Below are 20,417 nucleotides of genomic sequence, written 5' to 3'. Positions count from 1 at the left end.
ATTTGGATACAGCGTAGCATGACCGCGCAATTGTCATTTAAAATGCGTGAGCGCTGAAAATTAGCCTGAGAAGGAAGTGTGTGAAATTACCCAGTATTGATGTGGTTAAATGTAACCAAATTGCTACACTTAGAGGTGCCTCTCTTTTATACTCTGTAGCTTCTAATCCCCTTGTCGATGTTGCCATTTGTAGAGGGACATTTTATGATTACACAACCAAAATCACATTGCTATAATATTTTTATATGGACTATAGACTGAAGGACTTATGAATAAACGGTTGTAGCACAAATCATCTGAGTTTCCATTATTTATTACGGGTAATTTTGCATTGATATACCGGTACATATCTTGCACAAATGATGCTCACAGTCCAAAGTTTTACTGTATCTCTTTGAATTCTATTATCATAATTTGAATTATCCTGGATTCCCAAGTATTTTCTTAGTGTGATCTGTAGGTCCATTGCAACTTTCCTTTACAATCTTTACAAATGGGCAATATCTAAATACATTTCAATTGAAACAAAGGAGTAAAAGAAAGTCACGTCTCTTTAAGATGAGGGATTCTGGTATACTGTTGGTCCACCACCCATCCCACTTTGTGTCATGTAAGGGGGTGGTTGTTGAGGAGGGTAGGTAGGATAGGATCCAGGAACTGCAGATGGTTGAAAAACTGGAGCACTGTTCTGTATCACAAATACCTGAGAACAAATAAATAAATATATATATATATATATATATATATATATATAATAAAAATAATATATTGGATGCATATATATAACAAATTACAGAGAGTTGTATTGCAGAGTAAGTGCAACATAGAAATATTTATCAGTGGTTTTGGCAAATTCTCTTCTCTTTTTGTCCATATCTGCAATGAATTTATTTATAATACATCACTAACTAATCACAGTACTTTTAACAAATCGAGAAAAAAATGAAACAAAAATGTTTTAAAATATATTGATCATAATAACCAGTCTTATTTTTTTTAAGTGAATGAAAGATTGAATGTAATCAGTCAATAAGATAACCAAATCACTTTTGTTTCAATTTTTTTTTGTGCCAGCTTTACCCAGTAAATATACTTATACAGCACTTTGACAAGACTTTTAAATCTCAGCATAGTGTGTTTCAATATATTCCTTCCAAAATAGTAATAAGAGATAGGCATTACAATATTTTTTTTTTCACTATAAATTTAAAAGCCTTTTAGGAACTAAAGAAAATTATTACTAAGAGGTAGATTTTTTTTTTTGGTAGAAGAAACTTTGCTTGGTTTTCTGCCAAAATATTACAGCACAAGCACAATGTTCACTCTTGATCTTAGACATATCAAGAATGGAGGCTGGTGCCAAGATAATGTACCTCCAGAGCACATGCTTAAGTTTTACATCATCAGAAGCCATCCAATGGTTAAAGTAAAGAAGAAATTGGATGCAAAAAAAGTTTCAAAAAAGATGGCAGCAATAGTGGATGAAACAGTGATGTTAAATGTAACATTGGCAACATAATTCCACCACAATGTGCAGGTGTCTCATGTGTATGGAAAAAAAAAAACTTTCCCCAGACTTCCACAGTGTTGGAACTGATAAAAATATAATTTGCAACGTTCATATAAGTTAAAATGCACCTCCTGCGAAAGCAGATCAACAGCTTTCAATTAAAGTGGTCAACAGAAGGACCAAACACTGACACGGATTAATGGATGAATGTCTGAGGGTCATAAGCCTACTGGGGGTATCCATGAAGATATATCTGTTGGGTGGGACCAAAACAAAAGAAGAGAAGCGCCTCTAAGTGCAGCAGGATTAAATGCTTTAATGTCCCCAATAAAAGGCTACTCACTAAATAGTTAAAATAGGCACATCAAGTAGTGTAGGTCCAGAACACCAGGTGCGGGAGATTCTGGTGCCACCAGAAGACAGATAAAAAGTGCGAGGAGGAAGCCAGCTAATGATGTCTTTGCCGGTCAAGTGGAGTGCAGCATGGATATATATATATATATATATATATATACACATACACACACACACACACGTATATATATATATATATATATATATATATATATATATAGCATCATCTTGAGTGTTATTATGCTTGAGAAGAGAGCGTGCATGCCCCACTGTGGCGCAGAGCATGCTTCGAAATGCGTAGCATTCTGGTCCTGAACACAGTCCGTGTCACCTTGCTCCTGACCGCCACCGACACTGCATTCCATGCTGCCCTCCACCTGACCGGCAAAGACATCAGCTGGCTTCCTCCTCGCTCCTGGGGCACCTTTTATGAACATAGTGTATATACAGTGGGGATCGAAAGTTTGGGCACCCCAGGTAAAACCTTGCATTAATGTGCATAACGAAGCCAAGGAAAGATGGAAAAATCTCCAAAAGGCATCAAATTACAGATTCGACATTCTTATATGTCAAACAAAAGTTAGATTTTATTTCCATCACTTACACTTTCAAAATGACAAAAAACAAAAAAAATCTGCAAAAGTTTGTGCACCCTGCAGAGTTAATATCTTGTACTGCCCCCTTTGGCAAGTATCACAGCTTGTAAACGTTTTTTGTAGCCAGCCAAGAGTCTTTCAATTCTTGTTTGAGGTATCTTTGCCCATTCTTCCTTACAAAAGTCTTCCAGTTCTTTGAGATTTCTGGGCTGTCTGTCACTCACTGCTCTTTTAAGGTCTATCCATAGATTTTCAATTATGTTGAGGTCAGGAGATTGTGAAGGCCATGGCAAAATCTTAAGTTTACGCCTCTTGATGTAATCCCCCGTGGATTTTGAGGTGTGTTTAGGATCATTATCCATTTGTAGAAGCCATCCACTCTTTAACTTCAGCTTTTTCACAGATGGCATCAAGTTACCATCCAAAATTTGCTGACATTTTATTAAATCCATTTTTCCTTCTACTCGTGAAATGTTCCCTGTGCCACTGGCTGCAATACAACCCCAAAGCATGATTGATCCACCCCCATGCTTAACAGTTGGACAGAGGTTCTTTTTTTTAAATTCTGTGCCCTTTATTCTCCAAATGTACCTTTGCTCATTCCGGCCAAAAAGTTATATTTTAACCTCATCTGTCCACAGAACTTGTTTCCAAAATGCATCAGGCTTGTCTATATGTTCATTTGCAAAGTTCAAACGCTGATTTTTGTGGTGAGGACCTAGAAGAGGTTTTCTTCTGATGACTCTTCCATGAAGACCATATTTGTACAAGTATCTCTTTATAGTGGAATAGTGTACCACAACTCCAGTGTCTGCCAGATCTTTCTGGAGGGATTGTGCAGTCAAGTGTGGGTCTTGAATTGCTTTTCTCACAATCCTGAGAGCTGTTCTGTCTGATATTTTTCTTGGTCTTCCAGATCTTGCTTTAACTTCCACTGTTCCTGATGACTGCCATTTCTTAATTACATTCCGAACAGAGGATATTGACATCTGAAAACGCTTTGCTATCTTCTTATAGCCTTCTCCAGCTTTGTGAGCGTCAACTATTTTTAGTTTCAGTTTTCTAGACAACTGCTTAGAAGAACCCATGGTGCTGATTGTTGGGGCAAGGTGAGTCTGGGCATTTAAAAACTTTTGAGATTGACTTTACCTGGTCTTCCCAGACGATGATTGAGAACAATCCATGACACTGGCAGGTCTCAGCTTTGCAAAGGGGGCAGTGCATGCTATCAATTCTGCAGGGTGCCCAAACTTTTGCAGACGCCATTTTTTGTTTTCTGTAATTTTGAAAGTGTAAATGATGGAAATAAAATCTAACTTTTTTTTGACATATTATAAGAATGACTAATCTGTAATTTGATGCCTTTTGGAGATTTTCCATTTTTCCTTGGCTTCGTTATGCACATTAATACAAATTTTTACCTGGGGTGCCCAAACTTTCGATCCCCACTGTATACATACACACACTACCTGGCCGAAAGTTCCCTGCAGGCTAGATAAATAATAAATCTATGACAGCTAAAAATACACTGAATAAATACTAAAACATGTATATACATATGTAAAAAATTGTATTACTAATATCAATTAATATATCAATCGGCCATCTCCTTGGAGAAGGAAGAAATGAAATGGAAATATAATCGGGGGGTAACAATATTCAGAAAAGCACAAAATATACACAAATTAGTGCAGCGCTAAAGAACAACCTGACTAACTTTAGAATAGAACCCTTATACTAAACTGATATTTACAATATTTTATGTAAGGAATATGTAATTTTTACCATAAATATCCTTCTTTTTTCTAAATCTTTTATTTGGTTAGTCAAAAGACACAAACCATGGCATAAAAAAAAAAAAAAACATGGAAGAAGCATAATGGCGTATAGAACAGCAAAAAACAACAATGTAATATATGAGATAACAATGCAGAATAAAAGACATTATGCACATCTTATACCTCTATCGCTTCACCTATCCCTGGCTAGATGACTAAAAACGGGACATCAAAACTCCACAAGAGTGAGATAGAATACTGCCGGGGAATAAATTGCTAAACAAGGCGATTTCGTGGAACTTGCCCATTTCCTTTTCCAATTAGTATCGGAGAAGAAATTGTAGAACCGTATAAAATACGTCAAGAAAGAAAAGGGATAGAGGAGTTGAAAAAGAAGAGCAAGATAGAAGTAAAGAAAGAACGCAGAAAGGAAAGAGGAAGAAAAAAAGGAGAGGAGGGGGAAGGATGTAGAAGGGTAGGGGCAAGGATAATGAGAACCGGAGGGAGTGGAGGGGAGATGTAGAAATGTGATCTCACAAACCACAAATTTTAACATATGAATCACGTAATCGGTACCACCAGATTACTGATGTCACCCATAGATATGTCAGAACCAATTTAGTCTACGGTGTCAATTTCAAAGAGGGCTTGTCCCTCATCAGAGAAGACGAACATATTCCATAATGTCCATGTTTTTGGAGTAGCATTCATGTTGGATGGGCACTGAGAGGATAAGATCGTCCATTTTATTTATTTCCTCCACTTTTTTGAGCCATAGACCAATGGTCCGAGGCTGCGGAGATTTCCATTGGAGAGGAATGTATGCTTTGGCAGCGTCAAGAAGATGGCGATTGATCGGATTTTTGGAAGATTTGCCCTGGGATATTGGAGGCGTAAAGTTAAAAGAAAGGAAGTTCATCAGGGATTGAACGTTCTGTAAATTTTTGGGCAATGAGGCTGATCTCCTTCCAGAACTGCTCGAGCTTGGGACAAGCCCAAAAGATGTTGGAAAAGTGTTCCCCAGTCCTCCTGACATCTCCAGCAATGAACTGAGCTTGAGTGAAAAACGCTGTGTAACTTTGCAAATGTATTGTACCATCTGGTTTGAATTTTAAAATTATTAAAAAATAAGGGCCAAATCTTCAAAGGAGATACGCAGGCGGAACTGCTGTTCAGCCTGCGTATCCCTGTGCCTAACTTTGGAAACGATCCTCAAAAGGATTTTTCCAAAGTTAGGCAGAAGATCTGACATCTGTAAGACACTTACACTGTCAGATCTTAAGATGCAGTACCGCATCCGCCGCTGGGGGCATTTTGAGTCGAAATGCCGCCTAGCGTATGCAAATGAGTACTTAAGCAGATCCACAAAGCTTTTAAGCTTTGTGTTTTCTGCGTAAGTTCCGATTTGCTTGCGCAAAATTAGGGCTGGTTTTACAATGTGTAAAGTTAGTACACCATGTAAAACCAGACCTTTTTTTCGATCGCCGCAATTTTTTTTTAAATTAGAATTTTTTTTCCCGGCGCGTATTTTTTTTTCACCCGTCGCAACTTTATTGTCCCGTCGCAATCCACAAAGCCCGGCGTAAATTACGTTTGCACGCTGCACGTTGGGAAAATTACATCACACGCATGCGCAGTACGGCCGGCGCGGGAGCGCGCCTCATTTAAATTGTAATCGCCCCCCCGGAGAGGAGGACCGCCTTGCGACGGAGGCACTTAAGTTACACGGCGTGTAATTTCTAGGTAAGTGCTTTGAAGATTGGGCACTTAGGTAGAAATTTAACGCCTGTGTAACTTAACTGCTGAAAGTTAAGTTAGGCTACGTTTTTGGGAATTTGGCCCTATATATTTAATGTTTGGGGGTTCTAAGTAATTTTCTAGCAAAAAAAAATATGATTTTTACATGTAGGAGAGGAGTGCTGGAATTTGCGCGGCATGTGTGGTATAAAAGATTAATGTAGTGTACCTAACATATTTGATACCTAGGACAGATAATTTTATTACTGACCGCCTACAAAATCATTTTCAGTATGTAGCGCCCCCTTACTTTCAGTATGGGCATTACGCTAAAGTTAGTGGGGAATGGGAGAGTTATTTTTCTCCCATTCATAATTTGCTAAATTGGGCTGCTGTCATTCCTGAACTGTCCTGTGGGTCAGTCTGCGCTCCAGGGGTGCCGATCCCTCCCCTGGGTGACAGGTGACGCTAGAGGGGTTCTGGCAGAGCAATTTTCCCCAGCAGCCAATTAGAGGAGTTTTCCCTCGCGGGGCATGCTGGGGGAGAATATATCTGTGGCAGACGCCATTTTTGTTGGTTCTTCGCGGGATCCAGGTGCGGCACCCACCTTCAGGGTGTGCGCATCCAACAGACCCGGCGATATGGCCTACCAGGCCGGGGTCGCACGCTACGCGGAGCTCCATGTTGCTGAAAGGGGCCCCAGTGACTTACTGGGTCCCCAACTCTATTGAGGAGATCCCAGGCTGTATGCCGTTCGATGGGGGGTCGACTTGAGGAGAACCCGGAGGCAGGTTGTCCAATAGGGCTTGAACGAACCATCGGGGATCTGGTGACCGGGACATTGACAGGTACGCTTCAACTGTCACCCGGTGACCCTAACTTAATCTACTGGGAGGATTCGCTCAATCCATTCAGCTCATCCAAGCACTAGACCTGTGGCAGAAGTCCCCAGAGCCGGGTCTGTGGCAGAGGTCTGTTCCTCCCAGCAACCTAAAGTGACACTTCGGCTGCCAGGCTTGTGGCAGGAGTCTGTCCGGGGGCACTTCACCCACTCTGGCTAGAGTGACGACGAACTGTATCTACTACTACTGTACTACTGAGAGCAGGATTGCTCTTTTCATATCCAGGCCTGATACTGCAAAGTTCTCTATCGCTTAATCAACCTTTTCTCTCTACATTATGTTGATGTTAACTATGTTGGGCCGAGAATAAAGCATTCAAAAACCTTCTTTCATTGACTGGACATTCGCTCACTACTCTACTCAACTGCACCCCTAGACAACTGTAAGAGGTAACTTAATATGCCGATCCCAACAACAACCAGTGGCTCCTGAGGGGGTAGCGCTACAAGTAGCATTCCTAAAATGAATTATAACTGCAGGCAGACTGTTTGGTGTCCTCAAACGTTAGTGATCAGTGCAAAAGGACTGAACTGAAGACTTTAAGGGCCAGTTCACACCTGAATACAGTGCGCCACAGGAAATTTGATTTTATTTGTGCACACTGTGCAAGGCAACCTATTCAAAATGATTGTGCTGCAACACACCTCAAAGCACAAAAAGGTCTGCTTGCATATTTTTGCAGCACATTGCAAGACATTTTATGTGCTGCAGTAAACTATAATGTATCTGTGTTATGAATGTGAGTTGAGATGACATCAAAAATTAGTGGCACTTCAACACACAAATGCATGCACAGTACGCTACTGCTTTTGTACCACGCCCTTATTACTTTGTATTAAAGATCTGCCAACATAAAAAGATATGACTTCTCTGACACTTACCTGAGCAGGTTGTGTTGAATTTGAGTGCGCTTGGGCCCGACAGGCAAACACAGAAAGACTAACGGAAACAGAAAACTGCAGCAGATATGTAAGAATGAAAAATCCACGGAGAACATGGCCTCCAACCTGTACATGCAAATAAACACATTAGAGAGTGAGTGCAGATTTACACAGCCTGACAGGGGCAGACTGACCACTCGGGCACTGCCCAAGGGCCCCATGCCACTAGGGGGCCCCATCAGGGTTGCCAGCCTCAGTAAAACCAGAGACAGCATGTAAAAATCTGTGTTTTTTTACATCTGTCCCTGAAATGTCCATTACTGACATCCTTTTGGTCTAAAATTCCCAAGATCATAGCTGCCCCGCCTCTCCAGTACCTTCTCAGTGTGTGTGTGTATACTGTGTGTCTGTATGTGTATTCTGTGTGTGTGTGTGTATACTGTGTATATATACTGTATGTGTGTGTGTGTATACAGCACTGTGTGGCCCCATAATCTATTACCTGGGGGCCCCATAATCTCCTATAGCCTGGGTGCCCCATAATCTCCAATTGCCCGGGGGCCCCATAATCTCCTATTGCCCGAGCGCGCCATGAGTTGTCAGTCCGCCCCTGCAGCCTGATAGTCTCTTCTTTTGCTTGAAGACTTATTTTGTAGAGCTATTAGGAGGAATAGCTGGAACACTCAAACCTCCCCAGTGATCAGAAACAGAGTTGGGACATATCTTTGTTGGAGCCCATAAGAAATTTACAGCTGAAGTTTAGAGAAAGAAAATCAATTCTCTGCAGGGATACCTGTACTCTTCCTGTCTCTGAACTTCTGGTGCAACAATGGTAAACAGCAGTGATGATCTGACTTTTGCCCATTCAGCCCTATTATCAGCAGGAACCAAGCATCATACATATAAGCGCGTAATGTAATAATATTGGACAGTAGAAGTAAACATAGAGCTTTTTATCCAACCGTATCTGGACAAAGATATCACTGATATCCCCTCTCCCCTTATATAACTGATAACAGCTCGAGGAGCTGTCATTCGACTTGTTTTACTGCCGGGATCAGTCATGTGCGCCGGGTCATCATTTTTTTTATTTATCTGTGAGTTGCCTGGCAGCAAGCATCTCATTTTTTTTCTGGGTAGCATCCTCTTTTTTTGTGAATGAGTAATGCCGCGTACACACGATTGGAAATTCCGACAAGAAAAGTCAGATGTGAGCTTTTGGTCAGAAATTCTGACCGTGTGTAGGCTCCAATGGAATTTTTCTGTCGGAATTTCCGCCAAGAAAAATTTGAGAGCAGGTTCTCAAATTTTCCGACGGGGAAAGTTCTTGTCGGAAATTCTGATTGTCTGTATGCAATTCCGACGGAGAAAAATCCTACGCATCTTTGGAATCAAGTCGACGCATGCTCGGAAGAATTGAACTCATTGAAGTGTTGTACGTCTTGACAGTCGGAAATTGGTGTGACCGTGTGTATGCAACACAAGTTTGAGCCAAAATTGTGTTTTCTTGTCAGAATTTCCGATCGTGTGTACGCGGCTTAAGGGTATTTTGTACCCAATACTCATTCATGAAAAAGAGAGCTGGTATCTGGAGCTACCTTTATTATTAAAGGTGGATTCTGAAAACCAACCTGGTTCCTCCTATGACTAAAATTTCACTTTTTGACATGTAAGAATTGTTTAACCGGAAAACAAAAATGACAGTTAAACAAGTACATTTTGATGTGCCTAATCTAAAAAAAATTAGGCATCTCTCTCTGCCTCTATTAAGCTAAACTTAGTTTTTGGCTTCACTGTAGTTAGTGGAGCAAGGATCAGGTTTTGTCTGGTGAGCGTTTGATATTTGATTGCTTCTGTGTGTTTCTGAAGGGAGTTTCCAGAAGTATAGAACAGGGAGGTTCAATCACTCAGTTATGAATACTTATCAAACTTTGACCAATCCCTGGGAGGTGTCACCCAGATGGTGGCTGAGGAAGGTGATAAATATTTGGGAGGTTTTTCCAGTGGGTTCTTTCCTCTACAGGGAGGGTTCTAGTTATCTTGGGGCTGCTACTCTTGGGAGAAATAACTAGTGAGGCAAGAAATTGCAGTCTGAACCTCAGCAGGTGCTTGGTTGATTGCCAGGAGAAGATTACTAAAGGATTTTTGCTGAAGGACATTATCCTGAAGTTCTAGTCTTGAGAAGGATCTTTTGTCTCCATCACTGAAGAGTGTGATGTGAAAGCTGGATGGCAGTCAGGTTCATTGTGAGTCAGATATGGTTTTGAAACTTTCACGTGTGCTTGCAGCTATGTAGATTTGTACTAATAAGTTTGTCTTCCTGTTTATTCTGGGATTCTATTATTTTGGGAGTATTCTGCACCCTTATTTCCTCCTGTCCAAGTTTCTGCAAATAAAATCCACAAAAAAACATCCCGTATACTGAGCCAGTGATGTTGGTGTGATTGAAACAGTTAGTAAAACTGGAAGTATTCTATTGAACCATTGCCAGTTTTTAGCAAAGCATTTTCACTAGCTGGTGAGATAGATAAATAGATAGAAAGACAAACAGATACTTACAATTGAACCATTACATTCATAGCCATAATAATATTCATAATTATAATCATAGCAATAATAATTAACGAAGAAATCCACAATGTTCAGTATCAATCCAACAACTGAGAAAATGGATATCATAATGCTCAAGCCCAGGGAGCCGTTTATCTGTAAAAAAAAAAAAAAAACATAAGGATACTTTTCTTAAAAGCTCATCATCTCAATCTTATTGAATTTTGTTTCGGGCAGAATACACACTGGCCCAGATTCAAAGAGATCTGCGCTCTATTTGCGGAGGCGCAGGGCAACGATTTTGCCCTGCGCCCCCGCAAATATTTTGCGCTGCCCTCGATTCACGGAGCAGTAGCTCCGTAAATTGCGAGGGCGTGCCGGCAAAATTGCCCGGCGTAAGCGCGCGCAATGTAAATGATCCCGCCGGGGGCGGGAATCATTTAAATTAGGCGCGTTCCCGCGCCGATCGTAAAGCGCATGCGCCGTCGGGAAACTTTCCCGACGTGCATTGCGGCAAATGACGTCGCAAGGACGTCATTTGCTTCAAAGTGAACGTGAATGGCGTCCAGCGCCATTCACGTATCACTTACGCAAATGGCGTGAAATTCAAATTTCACGACGCGGGAACAGAGGGTATACTTTAGCATTGGCTGCCCCTACTATTAGAAGGGGCAGCCTTACGCTAAAGACGCCGTATGGAAACTCCGTAACTTGCGTACGCAGGGCCCGCGCAACATTGTGAATCGGCGTAAGAATGCAATTTGCATACTATACGCTGACCACAATGGGAGCGCCCCCTAGCGGTCAACGCAAGAATGCAGCCTAAAATCTGCGTGGCATAAGAGCCTTATGCCACGCAGATTTTAGGCTGCAGTCGGCGTAACGAGTTCTCTGAATCAGGAGAACTCGTTACGCCGGCGCAAGTCAGCAATTGCGCTGCGTAACTATGGTTACGCAGGCGCAATTGTTTACTGAATCTGGGCCACTGTCAACTTCTTTTTTTTTTTCTTTTTTTTTAAAGTGTATTTTGTGCGTGTACTCGAGAGAGGAGCCGGACTGCAGGAGTTGGGAGTAGGCAGGCCTCCCCCAGAGGCAATCTGCCACCTTTCTCCATGCCCCGGGTGGCAATGGCAGGTGTGTGAGGGGGTCCTCCCACACAGCCCGCCCTACCTGCTCCGCTTTGAAGCCCAACGGGGCAGAGGGACTCCCTATAAGGGAGTGAGAGGATTAGCCCGCTCAACCAGCCCCGTTAGTCCTTCGCCTCTCTTTTTTTTAGAGACCGCGTGGTCAAAGTGCGTGATGTTAACCCAATTTCGAGTGCGTGTAAGTGTGGTGGTTTTTGTGGGAGCGGGGTGGGCGTACTAAGCGCAGGCTTACCTCGCATAGCACACCCACCGGGAGCCGGGCTGAGACCACCAAACTCAATTCACATGTAGCCGAGACCGGGATCCGAACCCCTAGCTGCAGAGGTGAATGGCTTGTCAGCGCAGTGCCAATCGCGTTGAGCCACCGCAGCTCCACCGCTGTCAACTTCTAATTCTATTGTCATAATATGTAAAAAGGCAATACGTAGTCTTGGAAAAAACACAAAATAATTTGTACTAGCTTGCATGTGTTGCATTTTGCTGATCTGCACTCTGGAAGCAGCAACATCAGGTTCATCAGACCTTATGGAACCTGGCTCTAGAGTATTGCATTTCCCTACACAGACTTATGCCGCATACAGACGATCTGAAATTCTGACAACAAAACCTTGTTTTTTTTTTCCGACGGATGTTGGCTCAAACTTGTCTTGCATACACACGGTCGCACAAATGTTGTTGGAAATTTCGAACGCCAAGAACGTGGTGACGTACAAGACGTACGACGGCACTAGAAAAGGGAAGTTCAATACCAGTCGTGTTAGTAGAAGTTGGGGGGAGACAATTCGCACTTTTCAGCCTCGTGTTTTTCAGTCCGTTACAGCTTGAGGAATGTGCTATCTCCATTACAAACTCTAGTTTTACCAGACCAAGCGCTTCCGTCTCGTACTTGATTCAGAGTATGCATGGAATTTAGTGTGTCGGAATTGTCTACACACGATCGGAATTTACAAGAATGGATTTTGTTGTCGAAAAATTTGAGAACCAGCTCTCAAATTTTTGACCAAAAGCTCCAATCGAACATTTGTTGTTGAAAATTCTGACCATGTGTATGTGGCATAAGAGCGTTTAAGGCTGATTTACTAAAGGATTTGGGAAAGTTCACACGATAAAATGAAAACGTTCACTTTGATTTTCCAATTATGTGACAAGAAAATCCTTGTTTACTTATTTCATCTGCACGTGATTGGATAATTAAAGTGAATATTAATGCAGTTTACTTTGTGAACATTTTCAAATCCTTTAGTAATTCAGGCTCCTTGTTTCTGTTTATAAACAGTAAGGACACCAATTTCTAGGGCTGCTGAAATGTAGTCATGGTAGGGGTTCTTCAATGGATAGATGGGCAAGTGAAAGGGAATGAGGTCTTGCAGATAGGAGGCAGAGCAGAGGCGGCTGGTGGCTTTTTTTTGGGGGGCACCAAACAACCTTCCCCCCTCGTGGGCAGTCGGTCAGTCATCCAGCCCCACATTACCCTATCTAGGTCCCTGGCTGGCAGCGCTCCTACGGGCGAATTGGACGGCGGCTTCCATCATGTCTCCTCCTCTGCATCATGGCGGCTTCCGTCATGCATCTCCTTCCTCCTCCTCGGCATCCAATAGGATTGCCTGTCCTTTCAGCCAATTGGGTGACGGATCTCAAGACCTGCTTCCTGATTGGCCAGAAAGAGGATCAGTGTGACAATAGCGAATATTTATTTGCTATTGTCGCACAACAGGGTGGGCTCAGGGCACAGACCCTACCATTTTTGAAGCCTATTAGAGCCTCTGGCTCTGATCATGTGCTTAAAAAAAAAAAACCTTGGAATCCATGGGTCTGGCGCCCTGCATGTAGATTAGGGGGTTGGACGCATGGATAGGGGGTCGGCGCCCATGCACCCCTAATGGACGGGCCGCCACTAAGTTAGAGCATTGTTTTTAGCAGCAGCATTGTCACTGTAGCGCACATGCTCTTTCAGTTAGTCCTTGGGCATCCTAGCAGAACTGTGCATGCCTTTCGCAGATCTAGATGGCGGCCCAATGGACCACTGAGTGTGCCTGGCAGGCTGACAACACTACTGCTCATTGCAAAGCAGTGGTTTAGTGTTGTCAGTCTGAAACAGGAAGTGCTGTTATTGGCAGAATTTTCAGGTAAGGAACTTTGTATCAGATTCAGATTATTAATTGTTTTCATAAAGAGGAGCTCCTGTCTCCCCCATAAAATTAAAAGGTATTAGCTACAAATACTACAAATATTTTAATATAAGGACACTTACATGTCCAGGGATCCAGCAATGTCTGCACCTGAGCCAATTCTTCAATTGACTTTGGGTGCAAGCGCCAGCATTTTAAGTAAGGGTAACCGGCAGTGAAGCCTTCATACGCATGTGCAAGCCAAGGTTCACTTTCTGAATGGTCCAGCAGTTTTCTGGGACCTGCGTGTGCCCCAGAAGGCTGCGGGGGAGGGGGATGAACATCCTCGCAGATCACGTGGCATCTGACCCAGAAGTGGGATTGAGTACCTGTGGAAATCAGGTACCCCCCCCCCAAAAAAAAAGTGCCAAATGTGGCACTGGAGGATGCAAACAAGTGGAACTTCCCATTTTTGGGTGAAGTTCTGCTTTAGAAGAACTATACAGTAAAAAATTATGCTAAACATAAATTTTCTACATATATGAATTCATTGAGGTTGCCCTATTTAATCGTATTAATTCAATGCATTCAAATTAAACAGTACACAAATGATAAGACATCAATGTGAGTTTGTGTAAAAAATCAGTCCACAAGTGAAGTGAAAAAATAACTCCTGATCACTATCTCCACCATCAAAGTGATACATATATTAGTGCCTCCACCAACAGCTAAAGGGCTTGCTTACCAATTCCAATTGATCCCTCATTACAAGAGATCGTTAGCGCTTGTGGCTGTAGCCCAGCCAAGGCCCTTATCCAGGTCCAGATGGTCTCACTACTTGATGCTGTAAAGGTTTTGGTAGTATCTCAAAAGAATAAAGTGTTTCACATAGTGTAAAATCTTAGTGAGTTTATTAAATTAAAAAGAAGGCCCCTTGAGGACGTTACCTTATGATGAAATGCGTACAGAGGAATAACGCACTGACATCACCAATCCCAGACGTACCATAGAGGATGGGTTGTTCCGTGTGGTGGCCGACACACAAGATATCTAAGGCGCTTTTTTAGTTTAATAAATGCACTGAGGGCCAGATTCACAAAGCACTTACGCCAACGTATCTCGAGATGCGCGGCGTAATTGAAAAATGCGCTGCGCGTATTTTTGCGCCTGATCCTCAAAACGAAATACGCCTGAAAACCATTTTTTTCCGTCCTACCTAAAACAATTACACCGGCGCTTCTTCGAGCGCAAAATACGCTAGACACACCATTGTTTTGCTAGGCAAAGATGCAAATGAGGGAGATAAGGCGATCCACAAAATTAAGTGTGTGCGGCTCAGGCTACGCCCTGTGCGCATCTGTTAGTTTCCCGGAGTAAAGTTACACTTTATAAAAGGTGCCTTAACTTTGCTCCAGCCGTGTAAAGGTCAGCTAAAGCAACACCATTAAGGAAGAGCTGAGCACACACACTTGCCGGACTACAATCTGTGTGCCAACATGCCAGGGGCATCCATGCTCATAACTATACTAGTGACTTTAGTAACCGAAGGTACCCCCTCTTCTGAGGGAACAGCAGTCAGGAGACGCCTCGCAGAATGCATCTTTGCACAGTAAACACACACATTAATCATGGCACAATGAGAAAGCATGCATGCACACCCACTGTGGTCCCTAGCACAGACACATCACATGCACATCTAATTGGATTGGACCCTAGAAAACCACATGGTATTAGGGAGCAGTAACGCCACGCCACGGCTCCAATTATGTCACTGTGCATTCATACACCTTTCACACGGACCTGGGATCACTTCTCCCTGGTCCTGGGGATCCCTAATCCACCAAAACTGAGGCTACACCGCCGTAAAATTTTTAGGCTAGTAGTGATTCTTAAACCACTTACCTGCTAATTTTCGGCGGCGTAGCCTAAAACGAGCGGGCATAAGCGCACCTAATTCAAATGACTTGGAGGGGGGCGTGTTGTATGGAAATGAGGCTTGACCTCACGTTTTTTTACATTTTTTGTCACTGCGCATGCGCTGGGTGACTACATTTCCCAGTGCGCATTGCGGCTAAGTAGGCCGTACGGGCCTATTGATTTCGACGCGTACGTTAAAGACGTAAATCCCGATTCGCGGACGACTTGCGCAAACGACGTTAAAAATTCAAACCTCACGGCGGGAACGGCGGCCATACTTAACATTGTTATTCCACCTCATAGGTGAAATAACTTTAGGCGGCCTATCGCGTACGGAAACAACGTTAATCGACTGCGGCGGGCTCGCGTTCGTTCGGGAATCGGCGTACAAGCTCATTTACATAATCTAGGCCGGCCGCAATGGAAGCGCCACCTAGCGGTCAGCCAAAACATTGCAATCTAAGATAGGACGGCGCAAGCCGTCCTATCTTAGATATGTTTAAGTGTATCTCTGTTAGAGAATACACTTAAACATAGGTCGGCTTAGATTCAGAGTTAGGTCGGCTTATCTGTAGATAAGCCGGCCTAACTCTTTGTGAATCTACCTATTTATTTCCCGCAAGACTGAAGGGGTAGTTTTAGAGTGTCCCTGTAAAATCCAGTATGTAGGAAGAACAAAAAGGGAGCTTTGGAAAAGACTTTGTGAGCATACACAGAATATAAAAAATGGGTTTCCAAAGCACAGTCTATCCCGTCATTATGACCGTTGTCATAATAGAGACCCCTCTTCCTTAAAGGTATGAGGTATTGAGAAATACAAACCCCATTGGAGGGGGGACACGATGGTAAAAAAAATTAGCCAGGCTGAATCCCGTTGGATACATGAACTTTGCACTTTAGTACCCCATGGGCACAACGTGGATTTTGATCTAAATTGCTTTATTTCCAATTATTAGCTGGAGGTTTGTCCCAAAGAAAGAATCTATAATTTAATATTTTTATATTCTTATCCTTCCTCGTCACATTTTATTCTTGTCCACCTGGTTTAATTATTCTCATCATCTCATTTATATGTCAGATTATTTTAGATATCTATTTTAATTGGTTAGTTCCCTTTTGATTAGGTTTCTGAGTATTTGACCCGGATTATCCATTTTTACATTTAAGGAAATTTATATATTTTAATCATAATTTGAATCATTGTGTCATTATTGTGCGCATTATGGTTATCTAGATCATAAGTTATATATTTTGTTAGTATTATTAACATAATGCGACCATCGGATATCTTATTCCATTACCTATTCACCGTTATAATTATTTTCTAACCACCAGAGGGGGCTGCTGATTGTCCCAAGGATGTAAGGTTCAATTTGGCCAATATATCTTTTAACCACCAGAGGGGGTATTCGATGGCCGAACTATTGTCAATGTTGTTTCTCTAATTATTAAATTGTATTGTTTCTTAAATATAATTCCTGCCTGGATGGCGATGTTTTTAATAGCTATGGCAATTGTTAGCCTTAAAATTCCTTAAATAAGTCATTAATACGCCCACCGTCGTGTTGACATTGGTTGCCATGACGACGCGCCAGATAAAAGTCACCTTCTACACCAGCGGCTCCTTACCCTATGATTAAGTGGTGTGTGCAGCCACGTAACGCGTAAGGGAGGAGAGCCGGTGGTGACATCATCTCCGCTCGCGGCCGAGAGCAGAGAAGTTCCAATACCTACACGCTGTTTTTTTCAAGTTATGCTGTAAGTGCATTTGCTTTAAATTATTAAAATTCTGTAAATGGTTTTACGCTATGGAGCTTTTATTGTCTGTTTGATTGAGAGCCATCCACCTTGTGAGCCTATTACTGGGAACTGGGGATTACTGACCTGGGGGATTGGAGTGGCGTGGGCTGACTGGCTGGCCGGGAGTCCGTTATCACCAGTGGAATCTGCTGTGCCATTAAGCCAGCAGTATTGGAGATTCATACAGGCTTTTTATAAAGCCTTTCTGAGGTGAGAGGCTTGGGGGAACGTAGTACATGTCAGAAGGCTGGCCGGCGGAGGCGTCTGGGGGAGTATATATTCTCCCTCCTCTGGCGTGTCCCTCGTCGGCTCGTCTTCCTGGTTCCTGGACAGCTGACGTGCGTCATTTTCGCAGCGACCTCTGACGTCATTCTCGGGTGCCGTCCAGTGTGGAGGAAGCTGCGGTTTGCAGGCTCCAGGGTGCTCAGTGCCTCAGGCCTCTCAGGTATCAGGGGGGGTGCGCCGATCGATCAGGGGGACAGGCTTCTCGTGCCCAGCTGGGCTCTGGGGTTACTCGGCTGTCGGCCGCACGTACGATTGGCGGGATGTTTGGGGGGGCGGGGGGTGTTGGCGGCGACACTTGTACGGGCTTGTTGCACCAGGAAGACTTCGCCTGGCTGCAGCGCCACGTGCGTTGCCGGCGGGAGAGGGGAGCCGTGATGACGTGGTAGCATGCCTGTGTTAGTTGCACGCATGCAGGGGTGTGCCGTTCATGTCCAGGGATGTCAGTGGTTAGCAGTTTTGCTTCGGATTCCGTTGCCCCTGGGGATCAGATGGTATGGGCATGAGCTGCTAACTGCAGCTTTCATGCCTATCACATTTGGCCAGTGCTGTGCGGGCAGCTATTTCTCATTTAGGCTGCAGTTGGTGTTTTAAAAGTCCAGCGATGTAATCCCGTCTCTCCATGTCCAACTATGATCCATTCTCCAGCGATGCTCCAGTCTCCACGCACTCCCAGCGAGGAACGAAACCCCCATTACGCAAGGAGAAAGCCGGGGGTTACCCAATGACGTGGACGGATGACCCCGCCCCCTCTTACCCGTCATCGGGGTTTCATTCCTCGCTGGGAGACTGAGTGCGTGGAGACTGGAGCATCGCTGGAGAATGGATCATCTTTGACATGGAGAGACGGTATTACATCGCTGGACTGGAGAGACATCGAGAGACTGGAGGCTGGATTTTTTTTTAATAAAGGACTTTTCCCAAACCGTCTACTGTGATTTTTAAAATTTTCACACTTTTTCTTTGTGAAATGGTGGGGGTACAATGTACCCCGTTACCAATTCACATAGGGGGGTCGGCATCTGGGGTTCTCCTTTGTTAAAGGGGGTTTCCAGATTCCGATAAACCCCCCGCCCGCAGACCCCCACAACCAATGGGCAAGGGTTGTGGGGATGAGGCCCTTGTCCCAATCAACATGGGGACATCCTTCCCATGTTGAGGGCATGTGGCCTGGTACAGTTCAGGAGGGGGGGAGCGCTCTCTCGTCGCGCCCTCTTTTCCTGCGGCCCGCTAGGTTGCGTGCTCGGATAAGGATCTGGTATGGATTTTTGGGGGAACCCCATGCCATTTAAAAAAAAAATGACACAGGGTTCCCCTAATATCCACACCAGACCTGAAGGTTTTTTTCAATGACTTTGATCTGTATTGCCGGGACCTGACAATTCGTGAACAGCCGCGAGCAGTTTTAAATTCCTTTTTTCCTTTTAGAAATGACATTTTGTGCAGGGACAGTTCTAAGCACGGGAAACATGTGCTACTTTACAGGTAGACTATAGACAGCCCCCAGGTACGAAATGTAAAGGAATATTTCACTTTTATTGTTTTACTTTAAGCATTATTAAATTCACTGCTCCCGAAAAAACTTTAGTTTTTAAAACTTCTTTTTGCATTGATACATGTCCCCTGGGGCAGGACCCAGGTCCCCAAACACTTTTTAGGACAATAACTTGAAAGTTAACCTTTAAAATTAGCACTTTCTCCCATAGACTTTTTAGGTGCTGAAAGCGGTACCGTTATTTTGCAAGGAAATTTGTCGTTTTACATTGTAGGCCTGTAATTCTTATGCCGCATACACATTTATCAGCATGAAAAAAAATGTTGTTTTTCAGCATGTTGAAAAAACAAAGTTTTTCCGAATTCATCATTAAAACGACATTGCCCACACACCATCGTTTTTAAAAAATTATCTAGCACAGTGCGGTAACGTACAACACGTACAACGGCACTATAAAGGGGAAGTTCTATTCAAGTTTTGGGCTAATTTAGGTGATTCCATGTTAGTAAAGGACGATTTGCGCTTTTTTTGTCTGTTACAGCGTGATGAATGTGCTTACTCCATTATGAACGGTAGTTTTACCAGAAGAAGCGCTCCCGTCTCATAACTTGCTTCTGAGCATGCGCAGCTTTTTAACATCGTTTTAGCCCACACACGTTAAAAAATGTAGCATGTTCGAAATATTTTTTTTGCTCGTTTTTCAGAACCTGAAAAATTATGTCAAGCCCACACACGATCATTTAAAATGACTTTTTTTAAAAACTAAGTTTTCTTAATGCCGAAAAATGATCGTGTGTACGCGGCATTAGGAATAACTTGCTTAAATCTGTCCAAACAAGAGTCGACTTCTCGGGTATGAAAAAGTTTGAAAAACTAAATCATAAATTATAATATAATAAATAATTACAAATAATTATAACAAATAATAATATAATTATAATAAAAATTATTCAATAATGTAATCAACTCAAAATCACTGAAATTTGCTCAGTTGCAGAATTGTCGCTGTCATTACTTTTATTTTTTTTATGACAAATTTCCCCACAAATCGCTATCGCTCAATTCTGCAAGTGATTATAATTTATTATCGCTGTTTTCTAGCTGCTCTAAAATCACTTTTGACATAAAGGGACACTTTTTGGTTGCTATGGACAATCTACAGTTTGCAGGCAGAAAGAACAGTTTTTATTATATAAAAGTGCATGCAGGACTCTGGGCAGACCACTAGGGACCACTAGGGACAAAGGGGGTGTGTATTTTTTACATACAGTACTGTAATCTGTAGGATTACAGTATACTGTATGTATTGTGTTTATTTATTTTTTTGAATTTGGCGCTGTTTTCCGCCCCCGTGCATCGTAA

The 20,417-nt window shown here is 42.8% G+C and overlaps 1 protein-coding gene across 1 annotated transcript in view; it reads right to left on the bottom strand.

The window, feature by feature from the left end:
• Nucleotides 1–359: 359 nt before the first annotated feature.
• The window catches only part of LOC120909289 (membrane-spanning 4-domains subfamily A member 4A-like), a 30,790-nt gene continuing 10,732 nt past the window's right edge, over nt 360–20,417 (bottom strand). The window contains exons 4-6 of the mRNA XM_040321033.1: nt 10,318–10,464; nt 7,759–7,884; nt 360–703 (exon numbers count right to left, since the gene is read on the bottom strand). Of these exons, the coding sequence (XP_040176967.1) occupies nt 554–703; nt 7,759–7,884; nt 10,318–10,464 (423 nt within the window). The 3' untranslated portion in view covers nt 360–553. The remainder of the gene's footprint in view (nt 704–7,758; nt 7,885–10,317; nt 10,465–20,417) is intronic.

The sequence above is a fragment of the Rana temporaria genome, chromosome 8, assembly GCF_905171775.1.
Source record: "Rana temporaria chromosome 8, aRanTem1.1, whole genome shotgun sequence".
NCBI lineage: Eukaryota > Metazoa > Chordata > Amphibia > Anura > Ranidae > Rana > Rana temporaria.
This window is presented reverse-complemented; position numbering and strand designations above follow the sequence as displayed.